Source organism: Silurus aristotelis (genome assembly GCF_946808225.1).
Source record: "Silurus aristotelis genome assembly, chromosome: 5".
In the NCBI taxonomy this organism is placed as follows: domain Eukaryota; kingdom Metazoa; phylum Chordata; class Actinopteri; order Siluriformes; family Siluridae; genus Silurus; species Silurus aristotelis.
In genome coordinates this window covers 24190547-24209408 of record NC_139578.1, presented here as the reverse complement: position 1 = coordinate 24209408, position 18862 = coordinate 24190547, and the positions used below count along the sequence as shown (strand labels likewise).

At 41.9% G+C, this 18862-nt stretch overlaps 1 protein-coding gene across 1 annotated transcript in view; it reads left to right on the top strand.

Annotated features, from left to right (window-relative positions):
* LOC310726180 (butyrophilin subfamily 1 member A1-like) overlaps window positions 1-13226 on the top strand; it is a 155832-nt gene extending 142606 nt beyond the window's left edge. Inside the window, exon 10 of the mRNA XM_083541523.1 lies at window positions 12640-13226. Coding sequence (XP_083397649.1) covers window positions 12640-12697 — 58 coding nt within the window. The 3' untranslated portion in view covers window positions 12698-13226. The remainder of the gene's footprint in view (window positions 1-12639) is intronic.
* The last annotated feature ends 5636 nt before the right edge of the window (window positions 13227-18862 follow it).

Sequence of the window (18862 nt, the reverse complement as noted above, 5' to 3'; positions counted from 1 at the left end):
ACCACAAATCACACAGAGAAAACAGACAGGGCCTTAGTACCACATGCTCCACACACACACACACACAACCTCCATTAACAGCCAGGATTTTATACTCTACAGATTGCTTATCTCCTTTTAACCTCTAAACATCATTATTGCTTAAACTTTAATTTATTTTACTTTAATAATCACCCCAACTTTTCATCAATCAGTATTACTCACAAACAATACATATACATATACAATAATCACTTTATTATAATAGTTGCTCATACACGCACACACACACACACTCATTAATTTCTTAGAAAATGTCCTTTTTTGGGAATTATATTATTCATTCAGGGCAGGGGAGTGTTTGTCTCACTGTAGGGATATCTTTATTCATTCAGTATTAAGGGGCTTTGACTTCGTATTTAGGTCCTCTTTAGAGGCTCATAAAGTTATTTGGCCATAAAATATTTTTCCCAAAAAGGCTCATTGTTTTTATTTTTTCTTTTGTTATTTAACAGAAAAAGGTCTTCCGAAGGAAGCTCATAAGTTTTATCAGATTTAGAACTCTCATGTAATGAGGCTCATTGTTTTATTCTTAATAAAAGACAAATATTATTCTTATAGTTACTAGAAACTAACCCTTGTTTTCCACCTTAACTCTCCTATGTATTTATTCATATATATATATATATATATATATATATATATATATATATATATATATATATATATATATATATATATATATATATATATTGTTTTTTTGTTTTTTTTTTTATTACACATCTCAGCACATATTGCAATCAGTCACGCACACACAAATTCTCCAGAGAGAGAGAGAGAGAGAGAGAGAGAGAGAGGGAGGGGATCCCGCCCGCCCGCAGCGGAGCGCAGACCCTCACACGCAGAGAGACAAAAAGCAGAGGAAGAGGGGGGTTTTGCCCACAGCGGAGGAAGAGGGACTTCACTCGCAGCTGAGCGCACACGCGCAAACACAGACACACACTTAGTTCCCCTTTATTTATTTATTTTATTTTTTTCTCAAAGCGCACACACGTTTTCCTCAACACACACACACAAATTCCACATACACTATAGTCGACTCAGTCATACAAACTTATAGCATGCTATTTTGCCGCACCTTTATTCTATTTTCTCTTTATTTACTTCCTTTATTAAATTTATGCTACCTCTTTGATATGCAGAAATTCAAATGACAGTTGCATCATCACCTAGCTCGTCAGCTAATTAGTCAGAGAGGGAACTTTAATTGAATTTTAATTCTGCATCATCCAGTTCCCAGAACTGACCTGAAATCCACCTAGTGAATGTCCAGGTTTTGTGGCCTGACTTAAATGTCACCTCCCTGAGGGTTTTTGTCCAAATCTTGCGGCTTCCTCTTTAAACCTTATTCTTACTTTTCCCTTTTTATTTCAACCTTTATATTCCTGTTTTCCTTTTTTTCCTTAACTTTTTACCATATTCAACTGTTTCTCAAAAGCAATCACCTTTATGCTTTTTTACTTCAGCTTCAACTCTTATTTTCTTCACTTCTCTCTTTATTCCTGTTCCTTTTATCTGTTAAACTTTTTACTTCACTTCTTTTCTATTGTAATTCAACGTTTAATTTTCCTTAAAACATTATTACAGTCAAATCCCCCCTTTTGCGCTGCCCAGCAGCGCAAAAAATTTAGAACGGAAAGCCACCCGAACCGACAATCACAACACTCAACAACCCAATAACCCACACACAGGCCTTTAACGGTGCGACCCAACAGCAGATAAACGGAACCCCAAACGCTCACCGTTTCAGCCGGTCGGACAGATCAGGAAGCAGTCGTCGGAGCAGATCCACGAAGCTGAGAAGGCCGCAAACCGCCCAGGATTCATGACGCCAGGAAATGTTGTGTATTTCGTCGTCTTGATGAGGTGTAGTTGTCGGCTGGAAGGACTCTCGTTAGACACCGTATTTCGTGTAAATAATGATTTTTATTCAGCACAGAAATACAGCATCTTTACAGGCCTTCCGGTCAAGCCTGGAGTCAGCACGCTCTGATTCAAAGTCTGACTCCAGATCCATGCTTACACACACATTAAATGCTTGCCCGTTTCCCGGGTCCACCTCTTAATGTAAATGAGATGCATATGAGCTTACTATGCAATAATGTCGAATGTAAAGAGAAACCTGTCTTTGTCCAGACTGATGTGTTCCAGCTGTACCAGGGCTTACATTCCCAGATCATAAACCATAAAGGCATCCCTTTTCCTGTACCTTGAAGTATCTGGTGAACGGGGAGGTTGCCTCCCAAGAAGATATACATCCTGGACCACATTCCATATTTGTTTTAAGAACATTATCTCAACACTGGTGAGAGCGCGTATCTCTCACCAGTCTTAAGACAACATTAAGTCTACCTCCTACGCTTCTGTTTTACAGAGAACCATCTGTCCAGGCGGTTCAGTAATTAACTTTGGCCTTTCTAGCAAAGTCACCATTGTAGAATAATATGAGTTTAGGCCTTTTGATATTACACATTTAAGATACTATACATTTAAGACACTACACCAACCAAATTAGATACGTGTTTAGGTTTGAGCCCCTTAATTTTAAGGTGAATTAGAATTATTTTGATGAGTTCTCATTCAGGATGTGATTAATTTTGAAGTTTAAGCTTGCCATTCCTTTCCTTTCTTTCTCTCCTTTCTTCTTTTCCCTTCTCTTCCTCCTTTTTCATAATTTTAACTTTTGTTTTATTTTGTATATTTTTTTTTTTTCTTCATTTCTTTTGTATGTTTGTGTAGTTAGTTTTATGTTGTGTTTGTCTCATTCATTAAACACCGTATTTTTCATAAGTGATTGTCTCTGAATGCCACTCACATTTCAAGGTTCCTGCAATATTTGATCTGAACTACATGCTACGACATTTTACAGATTTGAATGATGTATTGTTTTTATCTGTACGATCAGTAAAGACAGTAATTTCCGTTCGTTTCTCCATAATGAGGGAAAAACCCACAAAACACCACCCAGAGGGTTAATTGTGTGAATCATCGTGGATTTGTTGTTTGATTTGAGACTTGGAGCATAAATAAAACAAAAGTTTACAAAATAAAATATTTTTCGGTAGAGTTTATTTATTTATTTATATCTAAGTAAAGAAAGGACATCGGGAATAAGTGTATGTTTTGCTGGAGGTTTTAATTTCGCCTCTTTTATATGAAGTTATTTATTTATGTATTTATATTTTTTTATAAAAATGGTAAAAACAGAAATGCGCGCTGAATTGTTATCACATTAATAAAATTTAGTGGCGTTTAAAATAATAAAAATTTTGACAGCCTATATATATATATGCATTTATATATATATATATATATATATATATATATATATATATATATATATATATATATATATATATATATATATATATATGCATTTATATATATATATATATATATGCATTATATATATATATATATATATATATATGCATTTATATATATATATATATATATATATATAAAAATACAAAACTAATTAAAAATGGGGGAGTGGTGGCTCCAGCAGTTAAGGCGCTGGGTTGCTGCTCGGAAGGTCTGGGGTTCAAGCCCCGGTATCGCCAGGCTGCCACTCTTGGGCCCTTGAGCAAGGCCCTTAACCCTCTATGCTCCGGGGGTCCCTTACGAGGGAAATATCAAGGTCCGTGACGTGGGGCCGCCTTCCCGTGGGCTCACCACCTGCAGGAGGGACCGTAAGGGACGGTGCTGTGAGGATTGGGCACCAGTCAAAGGCGGGGGCCTGTTTAGACTGCTGCCCCCGCGACCCGAATTACGGATGAGCGGGAGAAAATGAATAATTAAAAATGTTGTTTATATATATATATATATATATATATATATATATATATATATATATACAAAACTAATTAAAAATGTTGTTACCCAATGAATGTGTCCAGGCTGAACATCCACATACAGAACACAAGCAGAGAAAAGCCTGTTTAGACTGCTGCCCCCGCGACCCGAATTACGGATGAGCGGGAGAAAATGAATAATTAAAAATTTTGTTTTATATATATATATATATATATATATATATATATATATATATATATATATATATATATATATATATATATATACAAAACTAATTAAAAATGTTGTTACCCAATGAATGTGTCCAGGCTGAACATCCACATACAGAACACAAGCAGAGAAAAGATAATGATAATGATGATGATGATGATGATGAACAGGTGATCAGGAATGTCTCTGTTCTCAGTCATGTTTACATCACTAACTCCCTCTGTCTCATTCACGTTAGCTTTACTTCTTGTTGCTTTCTGCCTTGCTGATTCTTAGCTTCATAAACGAGTCTACTCTACTCTACTAGTCTAATCTGTGGTGAGTGAGAGACAGGACTTTATACACCAGTGGATTGAAAAAGACGCACAATGATAGGATATCGGTTTATGTGCTGAAATCCGCACGCAGTAAAAAAAAAAATTGACATTTTAACAAATCAATATATTAAAACTAAAGTAACCAGCTAGTTTTGAAAATCTAAGAAGTAAAAATACAGATATTTGTGTAAAAATGTAATGAGTAAAAGTAAAAAGTTTTCTGAAAAATAAATAGTGGAGTAAAGTACTGATACCAAAAAAAATCTACTTAAGTACAGTAACAAAGTATTTTTACTTCGTTACTTTCCACCTCTGCCAAAATGCAGCAGCAAGAGTCCTTACCACAACCAGAACATACAGTGGGTACGGAAAGTATTCAGACCCCCTTAAATTTTTCACTCTTTGTTATATTGCAGCCAATTAATTTTAAGTCAGGGCTCTGGCTGGGCCATTCAAGAACAGTCCCGGAGTTGTTGTGAAGCCACTCCTTCATTATTTTAGCTGTGTGCTTAGGGTCATTGTCTTGTTGGAAGGTGAACCTTCGGCCCAGTCTGAGGTCCAGAGCACTCTGGAGAAGGTTTTCGTGCAGGATATCCCTGTACTTGGCCGCATTTATCTTTCCCTCGATTGCAACCAGTCGTTGTGTGCCTGCAGCTGAAATACACCCCCACAGCATGATGCTGCCACCACTATGCTTCACTGTTGGGACTGTATTGGACAGGTGATGAGCAGTGCCTGGTTTTCTCCACACATACCGCTTAGAATTAAGGCCAAAAAGTTCTATTTTGGTCTCATTAGACCAGAAAATCTTATTTCTCTGTTTTTTAGCAAACTCCATGCGGACTTTCATGTGTCTTGCATGTGTCTAGAAACACAGATAGAGAACAGTGGTATGAATATTCACGAAATGGAAGCTGCACCACACCACCCAGGCACTGCCAAGAAAAGGCCTTTCCAATAAAATCTTTTCAAATATAAACCTAAATGACACCACAGATGAACCACATCTCTATGATGAAGTCTGATTCTCTCAGAGTCATTTACATCAATTTCCTTTGTTTAATATTAACATTTAATATATTCTATTTTCAGAGGAGCAGAGATTGGCAATGGAAAGTGATATTTACACCTTGACATATATTTTATTTTTCAAATATCTGAAAAACTGATATATGATATAGTATTGCCTTTTAAGCAGATGCTATTAATTTGTGTTTTCACCTTTTTGTATTGTAAAGCTTGGTTCTAATGTTCAATCTAATAAATGTTACCAAATTAAAGAAAGCTAAAATCATTTATCTGGATATTATCACAACGCAAAGTAGAAGGATGCTTCTGTAAGAAAGAAGAGATACAAATACATCAGTCAGAATACTTACAATTATTTGTGAATGACTCATAAACAACCTGTATCATCAAGTTCCACTTTGTGTAGTTTGCAGATATATAACATAAGGAGAGAAATAAATGACTATTGTGCAATTCCAAAACAATCTCAATCCCAATCCCAAACAAGGCAGTGATGCGGCTGCTCAGGATACTCTCTCTGGCGCCTTTGTAAAACGTTGTGAGTATGTGTGGTGGGAGCTGTGCCTTCCTCAGCTTTCTCAGAAAGTAGAGATGCTGCTGGGCTTTCTTTGGACTGTATGCAAACTGCAGTAAGTCCAGTAATGGGGCAGCAGGTTCTTGATGTGCTCCATGACGAGCCTCTTGAAGAACTTCATAAGAAAACGAGTGGACGGAACGGTGGTCGTTGACGCAAGACACAGGTGATTTCATCAGCACAGGGACAATAGTAGTGACCCTGAAGTATTTTGGAACAACATCACTGCTCAGAGCAATGTTGGTAAAAACATCCTCTAGTTCGGCAGCACATCTTCTGAGCACTGTGCACATGTTAACCTCGTGTACCAGCGGTGGGCGAGTGGAGGGCGGAGCCGGACTGAAACACCTGCATCTGACGAGACAGTGCGCGCTGTTTCAGTACAGCAACGCCAATAAATAGGAGAGAGACACCAACCCCTGGGAGAGAGCCACCAAAAGAGAGACGAGCGAAAGGGTTGCCGGTAAAAGATGTGCCGGCCGGCAAGTGAACGTGGGTGGACGCTAAGAATGCCGAAGAAGTGCATGCCGATCTGCGAGTGACTGCCGGCGAACATCAAGATGGAAGGGTGCGAGTGTGTGTGAGCCTCGGCATGAGTACTCTAAAGGAAAGCACCAGGATGAAAATGAAAGTGAATAAAGAGAGCTCTGTTTGGTGAACGTTTGCCTGTCTCTCTTTCTTCCAGCACGGAACCAGTGTGTGTTTCACTTTGCTTACAGTTTTCCTCACATCAGCTATATGTCCTGTAGTTTGTGATGCTTGGATGGTCTGCCACATGTGCCGTGTGTCACCGCTGTCCTTGAAGTGTTTGTGAATACTCTGGGCATCTGCACGCTTTGCCTCTCTGATGGCCCAGGACAGTTAGGCCCTCACTGTTCTTAGGGCCTCTATGTTGCCTGCCCTGAAGGCAGAGTCTTCAACATGGCACTCATCTTTCCAGTTATCCACAGTTACTGGTTGGTGTGTAAGATTATTTTCTTGAGTGCAGTGACATCAATGCACTTGCTAATGTGGCTGGTCACTGATGTGTACTTCTAAAAGTCTGTGATTCTGCCATTAGTTGCAGTCTCCCAAAATATGTCCCAGTCAGTGTATTCTGCATCATGAGGAGCAGATATATGGCTTCAGAACCAGTCTTGAATGCCAGATGTGTGGTCTGTATGCATAACAGAAATGTGGTCTGAGTAGTCTAAGTGGGTGGAAGTGTCCAGAACTCTGTCACTTAGCAACATCTCAGTGAAAACAAAGACACAGCAGACTCTATACTCACGCCATGTGGTCGCTGGAGTCTGATGCAGTCCAGTTTATTGTCCAGGGAGCAGACATTTCATAGCAGGATGGATAGTAGAGCAGTCCAGCTAGGGTTAGCATTTAGCCTAGCACTGATCCCCGAATACTTCCCTCACTCCTGCTTCCTCATGCATCGCTTTCGATGTTCCCTCCTCCAGCCGTCGGCTTTAGGCAACATCAAGGTCTTGAGGCCTGGTCCTCGAAACAAGATGAGATTGTGTAGTTTCTACCGCAGATCATCATAAATTATGTTTTGTTTAGTTTTAAATGTTATCAGTTTGAGGAGATTCTAATGCCGGTTGCACCGATGTCCATACAAAATACACAGTATGGAGGCAGAAAGATTTAGAAAGCAGAATTCAGTGAATATGACATTCATAAAACAATAAAATAAAAAGACAAATTAGTAGAACAGTCAAAGGTCATAAGGGATTCAAGTTTAAGAATTAACTCAGTAATGCTTTGTTTTTTCCTCAATTTGGGATACCTAGAAAATATCACATGTAGAAATTTGCCAGATTTAAATCAAATTTTGGTTAGTCCACAGAATCATTTATTAGTTACATTTGATGATGATGCATGGTTCCAGAGTTTCAGATTTCACCAGCAGTGTTACTTGTTAATTAGTATATAATTTCAACCTTTTATATTTTCTGTTTTCAGATCAGCAGAGGCAGAAGGAGAAACATGGTAATTACACTTGATCTTGTTCATTTTATTACTCAATTAAACTCTCCTTCTAAGTACTTATGACTGAGACATACATTTAGCATAGCATGTAAGCTGCAGATCAGTTTCCTTCTTATTGCTAGCACTAAAATAAAAGAACATTTTATTTGTCACATACAAACATACACATTCATACAGAGTACAACATGTAGTAAAATGCTTTTTACAGCTGTAACAGGTAAAAATAAATAGAAAATAAAAGAAAAAAAATGTAATCTAAAGTATAAAAAATATATATATATATATATATATATATATATATATATATATATATATATATATATATATATATATATATATATATATATATATATATATAGAAGGGAATTCACCCCTCACATTTCAGCAACTATTTTAGTAGTAGACAATACAATATAAATTAAACTTAGATATATTTTTAAGTAGTCAATGTGCTTCTATAGCAGTACTGTCAGTACTTTACTGTCCACGGGAAATGACTCAACATACCATTATTGTCTAAATAGCTGTCATAAGTGAGTCCACCCTAAGTGATAACAGCTGTATGTTGTGTAACCAGTGTAAATGTAAAGTCACATGTCCTATTCATCAAGTTCATGTTTTTGTCTGCTTGACAGGACCATACAAATTTGTGTATCTTGTATTAGAGCAGTTAAGAGTTGTTGCTTTGATTCCAATACTCTCATCCTGACCACTGGATATTCAACATGGCCTCATGGCAAAGAACATTGATGATTCGTGAATTAGAATTATTGCTCTCCACAAACAGGCCTAGGCTATAAGAGGATCGGTAACACTCAGAAACTGGGTAACATTACAGTGACCAGTGTCATACTGAGTAAAAAAAAAATTACAAATACAAAAATTACACTAATTACACATACACATCCATCCCACACTCACAAACCCGTAAACTTGTTGTTGTTAAAATTGTTTATTAATGTTACGCGGTGGATATGGAGGCGGAAGCCGGAATAGAAGTAAGCGTGTTTATTAAACCCAAAGCAGAGCGAACACAAAACACCCGCAGAGAAGGGGATAATCCGGCAAAAGGCAGTCCGTAAATAATATCCACTGTGCATGATGGAGGAAGCGCAGCGCGGAGGCAGCGATGGAGAAGTGTTGGTAGTCCGACATAGGAGCGGGGCTTTCCCTGACGCACCGAGGTATGACAGCCACCGAAGGGGGAATGGCAAGGGGATTCCTGACCCCCCCCCCAAAGGGGCAGCTCTGGACGCCCCAACCCATAGCAAGCCCGGTGGGAAGGAAGGTCTGGAAAGGAGCCTAATCACCTGGACAGGCACGACGACCTCGGTGAGGACCGGAGTGACGACCACCCTGGCGCCCTGGAACGGAGCGACGTTACCCAGGAAGGTCTGGAAAGGAGCCTCAACACCCACGGGGACCTGGAGCGGAAAGACAACCCTGGTGACTGCCAGAGGCGGGGTAGAACTCTTAGCGGGGCTTACCGGCTGGGAGACCCCCTGGATGGAGGCCGGAGATGGAGCGACGGCCCTAACTGCGAACAGTGGGTGAGTGATGCCCTCGGCGGGGTTCATCGGTGCGACATCACCCTCCGGGGAGCTCAGGGGCGACACGTGAATTCCCAGGGAACTTGTAGGCGGGACGTCACCGTGAGAGGGGCTCTGAAGCGAGATGTCGCCGGGGCGTCGCCCGGAGAGGGACTCGGAGGCGTGACGTCGCCTTCCGCGGGACTGTGGGGCGAGCCATCACCTTCAGGGAGACTGTGGGGCAAGCCGACGCCTTCGGTGGAAGCCAGGGTTCGACGTCCCTTTCGCAGTCTCGGAGCTGAGTTAAGTGCTCTGGGGACACCTTAGGTGGAGAAGAGCTATCAGGGATGCTTGAGCTTGAGCTGACCTGAGCTCTCCTGGGAGCTCTGGAGCGCAGCTGAGCTCTCCTGGAAGCCCTGGAGCTGCGCTGAGCTCTCCTGGAAGCCCTGGAGCTGCGCTGAGCTCTCCTGGAAGCCCTGGAGCGAAGAGGGCCTCGCCTGGAGGCCTAGGAGTGGAGAGGAGCTCGCCTGAAGACCTTGGAGCGGAGCGGAGCCCGCCTGAAAACCTTGGAGCGGAGGGAAGCTCAGCTAGAGACCTTGGAGCGGAGGGGAGCTCTCCTGGATCCCCAGATCACGGTGCTCTCATGGTCTCTCTTGAGCGGAGCACTCACGGAGGTCCTGGGATGGAGCCAAGCCCCCACGGAGGTCCTGGAGCAGAGCGGAGCTCTCCTCGGGACAATGGAGCGGAGAGGAACACCCGTCGGGACACTGGGGCAGAGAGGAGCTCTCCTCGGGACACTGGGGCAGAGAGGAGCTTTCGGGGACTCTCTGGAGCGGAACCGAGCTCTCAGGGACTCTCTGGAGTGGAACCGAGCTCTCGGGGACTCTCTGGAGTGGAACCGAGCTTTCGGGGACTCTCTGGAGCGGAACTGAGCTCTCGGGGACTCTCTGGAGCGGAACCGAGCTCTTGGGGACTCTCTTGAGCAGAGAGGAGCTCACAGGGTCGCTCTGGGACAGAAAGGAGCTCACGGGGTCGCTCTGGGACAGAGAGGAGCTCATGGTGTCGCTCTGGAGCAGAGAGGAGCTCACGGGGTCGCTCTGGGACAGAGAAGAGCTCTCTGTGGAGACCTGGAGCGGAGCGGAGCTCTCTGTAGAGACCTGGAGCGGAGCCGAGCTCTCCGGGAGGTCCTGGGACGGAGCCGAGCTCTCTGGGAGGTCCTGGAGCGAAGCTGAGCTCTCCTCAGGAATCTGGAGCAAAACAGAACCATCCCGGAGGTTCTGGAGCAGGGTGGAGAGCTGCTGGAAGTCCTGGAGCGGAACGGTGCCATCCAGGATGGCCTGGAGCACGGAGGAGATCCCTTGGAGAACCTGAAGCGGAGCGGAGCTTTCCTGGAGGGCCTGAAGCAGGGCGGAGATCTCCAGGAGACTCTGGTGCGGAACAGCGCTCTCGGAGGCGGGGGAGGGGAGATGGAGATCAGCCGTGATCATCCCGAGTTCCCTGGTGAGAAGCTGGAGGAACCGGGCACACGAGCCAAACTCACCTCCAGTTGCGTCCCACAACTCCCTGGCGAGAGAGAGGGTTTCCCCCGTCAGTAGAGAAATGTGAAACGCGATCCTTGCTCTCTCCGTCGGGAAGCTGGACGGATTCGACTCCATATAACCTTTTACACTCCGTAAAAACTCACTCCACTCAGCCCTGTTGCCGGAGAAGTGAGCCGGGAGCCCCGTGATGTCATCGAGGGGGTGTGGCGCTGCCGAGCATGACCGAGAAACGTCCACGAGCTTTCGGGTTTTCCCGGAGGCGAGGCTTGGCTGCTGCTTGATCGCAGCCGAGAGAACCTGACCTCCAAGGTGCGGTTCGCGCTGGGACCACGGCGTTAATCCGATCATGTCCTCTTTTCCCTTTTTCTTTCCTTTTTTTCTTTTTTTCCCTTTTTTTTTCTTTTGTCTGTATATTTCTTTACAGGTGTCCGTTATTCTGTTACGCGGCGGATATGGAGGCGGAAGCCGGAATAGAAGTAAGCATGTTTATTAAACCCAAAGCAGAGCCAACACAAAACACGGGATAATCCAGCAAAAGGCAGTCCGTAAATTATATCCACGGTGCGTGATGGAGGAAGCGCGGTGCGGAGGCAGCGACGGAGAAGCGTCGGTAGTCCGTGGTACGCGAAGAAGCACACCACCATGAACCTGCACAGACACACAGACATACAATAATGGACAAACAGCATAGGTCAGACATGCCCAATGTCCGGCCCCCGGGCCAAACGCGGCCTGCGTTCATATTTTTCCACTGGCCCGAAGCCTCTGGCAGGGGGATTCCTGACAATTAACTTATCATTTTTGTTTTATTGTTATTTTTTTTAAGAGTTCATGAAGCTGAAAAAGAAGTTTGCAGGTAAGTACAATTGGACCTTTTTATCTTTATAGTAGTTCAGCCAGAGTCTCGATTGTATTTATTAGTGTGTGCATGCGTGTGGGATGAATGTGTGTGTGGAAAATTGTGTGGAATAAGTGTTTTTTTTTACATAAAAGATGCAGCACACACACATTTTATACAATTAAGTATACACATACACCACAATCAAACACATATACATACACTGCATCTCTGAATAAGTAATTGGTTTTGTTTTAAAATTAAAACAAAATGTCTTTTTCTCAGTGGATGTGATTTTGGATCCTGATACAGCTCATGCTAAACTCATCCTGTCTCACGATGGAAAACAAGTGACACTTGGAGACAGACAACAGAATATTCCTGATTCACTCCTCAGATTTGATTATCCCTCTGTTCTGGGCTAGCAAAGTTACAGCTCAGGAAGATTTTATTATGAGGTGCAAGTAGGAAATAAAACTGAATGGACATTGGGAGTTGTGAAAGAAAACATTGATAGAAAAAATTGGCGTGATCGGAATCCAGAAAGTGGATTCTGGACCATAACACTAAGGAATGTAATTGGATATAGGGCTAATGCTGATCCCCCTGTCCGCCTCACACTGAGAGGGAAGTTGGAAAAGGTGGGGGTGTTTGTGGATTATGAGGAGGGTCTGGTCTGTTTTTATAATGTGGACTTCAGATATCATATTTACTCTTTTACTGAACAGAATTTCAGTGAGAAACTTTATCCACACTTCAGTCCTAGGTTCAATGAAGGAGATGAGAATAAAGAGCCAATAATCATCACTGATGTTACTGAATAAATATCCACTTTACATTCTAGTGTTATAATATGCTTTATATTCTATTTTAGCAGATTAAAGCCATTACAAGATTTCTCAAATTTATATAAGGACAAATATTAGTTCAGTTACTATATTATTGACTTTGTATGCAATTTAACTGATTTTTTTAATCAGTTAAATTTAACTGAGAAACTCAGTGACACTTGCATCTTGGAAAGGACAACATAAAAGCTCTTTCACCCAAATCGAATTCATTCTTATTGAGCATTAAGAACATTTTCTTTCCACAAAAATCACATTGCATCGCTTTGTAACTCAATCAAAAATATTACTAGTGCATGTAAGCAAAGGTGTGTCTTGTCCAAGATGGATGTTTTTCATGTATGTATTTATGGTTTTATCAAATGTTTTCTGACCATATGGACTTGTTTTTTTTTTTTAGCATGAAAATGGTCATAAGGGAAGTAAGTAATTGAATGTCTCTGGATTCTGCATGACCCTCACTAAGATAAAGCGTGTTATATGAATAAATGAAATGCCTCATTTACCTGAAGTCCTTTATATTCTTACAACACTCTTGTGCTAAGAAGAAACAAGCTTAAAGAAAAAATCAGTAACTGAAAAAAATCACGTTCACAAAGCTCTGAAAGGTTTTGGAAGGAAAAAGGAAAAAACCCATTTAGAAATATGTCAGAAAAAAATAAAAGAAAGGAATCCAGAAAGAAAAATAAAAAACAGGAAATTTTCTCTTTTGGGGATCAATTTTAATATGAAATAATTTGTAAATGTTGAAATGTACTGATATTTTAAAATAAAATTATACATTTTATTTTATTATTTTCACACTGAGTCACTTACAAAGACAGGGCTTTTTTTATTCATATTGCACTTTTCTGCAAGCTGAAGTCAATATCCTTAAAGCAATTAAGACTTTAATTATATATACTATATTTATTAGTTACTTATACTTTTTTTTATTCATTTTAGTTTTTCAGTGATTACATACTGTATTTTCTGTTAAAACCGCAAAGGAGAAACAGCTGTGAACAAGAGACGTGTGAACATGAACAATAATGAGACAGGGGTGTCAGCATACCAAACACATACACAAGAGACACATGGCCAAAACAAACACACGTGACTATACAAACATGGAAGTATTTCGCATTGAAAGCCAAGGTGCACGCTGAGGAAGCACGTGCATAATGGAATTGAATGGATGGCCAGGTCTTGCTTTCAGGGATGCAGGAAAGAGTTGTATATTGGAGATGGTGACTTTATAATCAGCATATATGTCTTGTGAGATATTTTAACACACCTGAAAAATAACATAAGTTTAAAATAATTATACGACAGTGCCTTCTCATTTTAACTCTGTAGGGAACATAAAAATGAAATTTTCCCTTTCTATCTCTCTCTCTCTCTCTCTGTCCTTCTATTTCCATATGCAAAAGCAGAATGAGCATAAGTATGATTATAAGGGAGAATCGAGCATAAGAGGCTATATGATAGTTTAGATGGGTCTTGCCTGGCAGCCTCTCTACCATATCTGTTTAGCTGTACAATGGAGACAGCATGTGTAAATAGAGTTTCATAAGACAAGGCACAAATTGATTACAATCAGGTCTCGTAGTATAAACACATTATAACTCAATATTGAACAACTCACTCAACGCCAAACAGGACTAAACAGAGTTCCAACATATTCATTGAAAGATACAGCCACAATGAAGCAAATCTTTGTGTGTTTTGGACACTCATAAATGGTCATTCTCAGACAGCGAAAAATGTTTAACTTACCCTCCACAATGCTTTCTTAACTCTGTAGTGCGCAGTCCCTACTCCACACACTAAATCACATCATGCACCACACCTCTTCACTCTGTTACACATGCTCACATCAAAAAGTTTGATGAAGAATTTGTTCCTCCTAAGCATCTCAGATTTACCCATCAGAGAGTGGAAGTGCTTCCCTGATGGCAGCGCACTGAACAAGTAGTTACTGGGATGATTAGGGTCCATGTTAACAGCCATGTTTTTGCATCGACTGAAAGCAAGGTACAATTTCAACCACATATATATATATATATATATATATATATATATATATATATATATATATATATATATATATATATATATATATATATATATATATATATATATATATTATATAGTAACATTTATATATACATATACATATGCCTACCTGATTATATATAAAAAAATTACTTCAAATGTTCAGTGACATGTTAGAAAATGCCAAGTGTGTGTGTGTGTGTGTGTGTGTGTGTGTGTGTGTGTGTGTGTGTGTGTGTGTGTGTGTGTGTGTGTGTGTGTGTGTGTGTGTGTGTGAAAGAGAGAGAGAGAGAGAGAGAGAGAGAGAGAGAGAGAGAGAGAGAAAGAAAGAATTATTAGTTCCTCCAACTTGTTTGACTGGTTTCCATAACTCTGGAGAAAGTACGAGTTCTGGTAAGATTTAAACGTCAGTGGTAGCAGGGAATATATTACTCGTTTAGTGCAGCGGGCTTGCAGAATACTGTTCAATGCACAAATAAATGTAATGATAATGAAAGTTTTAAAGTGTGACATTTAGCTTGTGATACAAACTGCAGCAGTTACAGTACAGGAATGACTTTTCTGTGTATGTCTTTCCTGGTTGTCATCAGGTTTATGGAGTTTCAAACAGGTATGAAGCTCCTTGCTTTTGTAGTTTAAAGGTAATGCTCTATTGCAGGGTGGTTGCCCGCCGGCACCAGGTCGCCCGTAAGGACCACATGAATCGCCCACGGGCCTTTTCTAAAAATAGCTGTTTCCTACCTTGTTAAATCATTGTTGATCATTATTGTGAGAAATCATTAACATGATCAGTGTCTTCACATAGATCAGGGATGTCAAACCCGGATCTCAAATCCGGCCCGACGTACAATTATATCTGACCCGCGAGATAATTTTATATAGATCTATTATTATTGTTATTAATGGCCTGGCCATATGAAGCGCTGATAACACAAACTACAGATTCCATAATGCAGCGCTTCGGCTGCCTTACCGAACGCTAGGCTGCCTGCTTACGTCAATTAAGTAAAGCTTCTGTTGATGTATTGAACCCTATTGTAAAGTTATTGTTTGTATATATATATATATATATATATATATATATATATATATATATATATATATATATATATATATATATATATATATATATATATATTTTTTTTTTTTTTTTTTTTTTTTTTTTCATTTAAGCTAGCATTAAACAGATTAATATACATGTTGTTCAGGGTGACCTTTTCCCTTAAATACAAGTAATTATTTTAAGTTAAGCATTTTAAATCTGTTCCTGGTGCAACATTAACAAGTAAACAAGTCACTTTAAACTATCTTCATTGTAGGCATTCCTCATATGTGTGTCTACTCTCGCATTAATTAACTTTAAAGATATATTTTTAAGTTATTTTATCAAATAAAAGCAACATTTATAAAAAAGTTGATATTTCAATTATTCATTAAAATAATTGAAATGTCAACTTTTTAGAGGGTATCAGAGGTATCAGAGAAGTGTCAGATTTGACCAAACAGACACAGCATTGACTTGCCAAATTGAAGTTTGTCATTTCACATGTTTTGAATAGGCCAGTTCTGTGAATGAACACTTGTGTTTCTAGACGTACAAGTTATGTGATGTTCCAACACAGATTTAACAAGATCTTAAATGTAACACAAACCTTGTTTAGATGTTTTATAGATGCCATTGTTTTAGATATAATATTCAGGATTGAGTGGAAGATTTGCTGAAACAACAGCATTTGTTTGATTGTTTAAAAGTACTTTGATGTCAGTTTTAATAAATGTTGTTCTTGAAGCAGCTTTGACTTTGGTTGCATTATTCTGTAAATTACATTTCATTCAGTTTTCATTCTCTTGTATTTACAGGAATATATTGGTAAATAATATATTACGGTGTAATGTAGTAAAAATTCTTTATAGCATTTTTATGTAAAACTATTACAATATCATCTTGGTTTTTGGGAAATTTACAGGATTTTATTGGCAAATCTAGTTCCCCTTCGGGAACTCGAGCTGCATCGAAACACTATGGGAACGCCCCTGCGTGACCGCGCTCTGAACCACGTGCGTAATCTGACCAATAGGCGTTTGGGACGTGATAAGTCCTCTCCAGCCTTGTCTGCTCAATCAAGCTCCTGCTCTCTCGGAGAAGCAGGCCCGATGGCTGCTTCTTCTCCCGGTGCGAGCAGCGCGGCATTACATGTCTCTTCCTCCGAGGAAGGAGAGCTGATGGATGCTAGTGAGCCCGTGGATTCCTCACAGCCTGTACTGTAAGAGGAACTCCTCGAGGTCGTGATGCGAGCCATAGCTAAGCTGGATCTAGCTTGGCCGGTGGAGCAGCAGAAACAGCGCGCACCCATTAAGCTGGATGAGCGTTTTCTGCATCCTGTGTCACTTGTCCAGATCCTGGGAAACCCCGTACTCAGCGCGTACTTCTTCTCATCACTCCTCGCTCTACGTGAACGTAGTTGGGGCTAAGGCGTGCGGCTATGGGGTGATGCCGTGGTGATGCTGCGTGTAGAAGAGATGCTAGCCATCTCTCTCCTAGCGTAGCATCATCACTGAAGGCTCTGGTGTTCCCTACTAAGCCACTACGTGCTATATCGGCTTTAGTAGGGAAGGCTTACGCGGCAGCAGGGCAGGCTGCGGGTTGTCTCCACACCATGGGTGTGTTACAGGCATACCTGCTACGTGATTTGGATGAGGGACTTAGCTCCGGGGGCCGCTGATATTAAGGAGTTGTGTCGCGCTGCCGACTTAACCCTTTGGGCCACGAAACACACAGCGGGGGCCGTTGGTCGGTCACAGAGAGGCATCTGTGGCTCACCTTGTCTGACCTCCCAGACAAGAATCCCTGGTGGGACCCGAGCAAGCTCTGGTCCTGGAACAAGAAGTGCGCACACTCCTGGGGAAAGGGGCCATCGAGGTGATTCCCCCCTCGGTTCGAGAGTCAGGCTTCTACAGCCCATACTTCGTCGTTCCACAGAAGGATGGTGGGTTGCATCCCATTCTAGATCTTCGCTCCTTGAACCGCTCTCTCAGGAGGCTCAGGTTCAGGATGCTCACCCTCAGGGGGGTCGTGACTCAGATTAGGTCCGGGGACTGGTTCGTCACAATAGATCTGAAGGACGCATACTTTCACATCTCCATCCTTCCTGCACACAGGAGGTTCTTTCGGGGGTGTAGCTTACCAATATCGGGTCCTCTCATTCAGCCTAGCACTCTCGCCCCGCACCTTCACGAAATGCGTCGACGCAGCACTGACCCCGATGCGGCTCCAGGGCATCCGTATTTTAAATTACATCGACGATTGGTTGATCCTGGCTCATTCGGAGTGCTAAGCGATTCGGCATCGAGATGTCTTCCTCGCCTGCATGAAGGTGCTTGGGTTTCGGTTAAACGCCAGCAAAAGCGTGCTTTCTCCAGCACAGAGAACCACCTTTTTGGGCGTGGTGTGGGACGCGACCAGGATGCAGGCACGGTTGATCTGGTGTCCCTACTCGAGGGCCCTTCGTGAGAAATTCCTCCTAGGAGGGATCTCCTCTCACAGGCGGGCGGAACCCTGGTTCACCCCACCCAGAGTTGTGAAGGCTGTGGCTGTGGCCCCTGAAGGGGCACAGTTCGTAGCGGCTGGTCTCTCTACCGAGGTGGTAGAGACCCTTCTCCACTCCAGAGCTCCCTCCACGAGGAGGTCGTACGCCGCACGATGGCAACTGTTCACATCTTGGTGCGAGCACCATGGCCTGGAACCTGTTAACTGCCCAATCGGCTCGGTTCTGCAGTTTTTACAGGAAGAGTTTGCCGCAGGGTTAACCCCTTCGACCCTGAAGGTTTACGTGTCCGCCATCGCGGTCATGCCTGCGAGGCAGTCGCTGGGTAGGCACCCACTGGTGACACGTTTCCTCCGCGGCACCCGGAGGCTGAGGCCCGGGGCACGACCCAAAGTACCTGTCTGGGATCTGGCAGTTGTGTGCTTCGAGCCATTAGCCGATGTGGCCTATTCTGTCTATTATCGATTTCCTCCCTGAAGAGGATTGGGGATCTGCAGGCTCTGTCTTTGGCCCCGTCTCGCCTGGAGTTTGCCCCTGGCATGGCCAGAGTGTTTCTCTA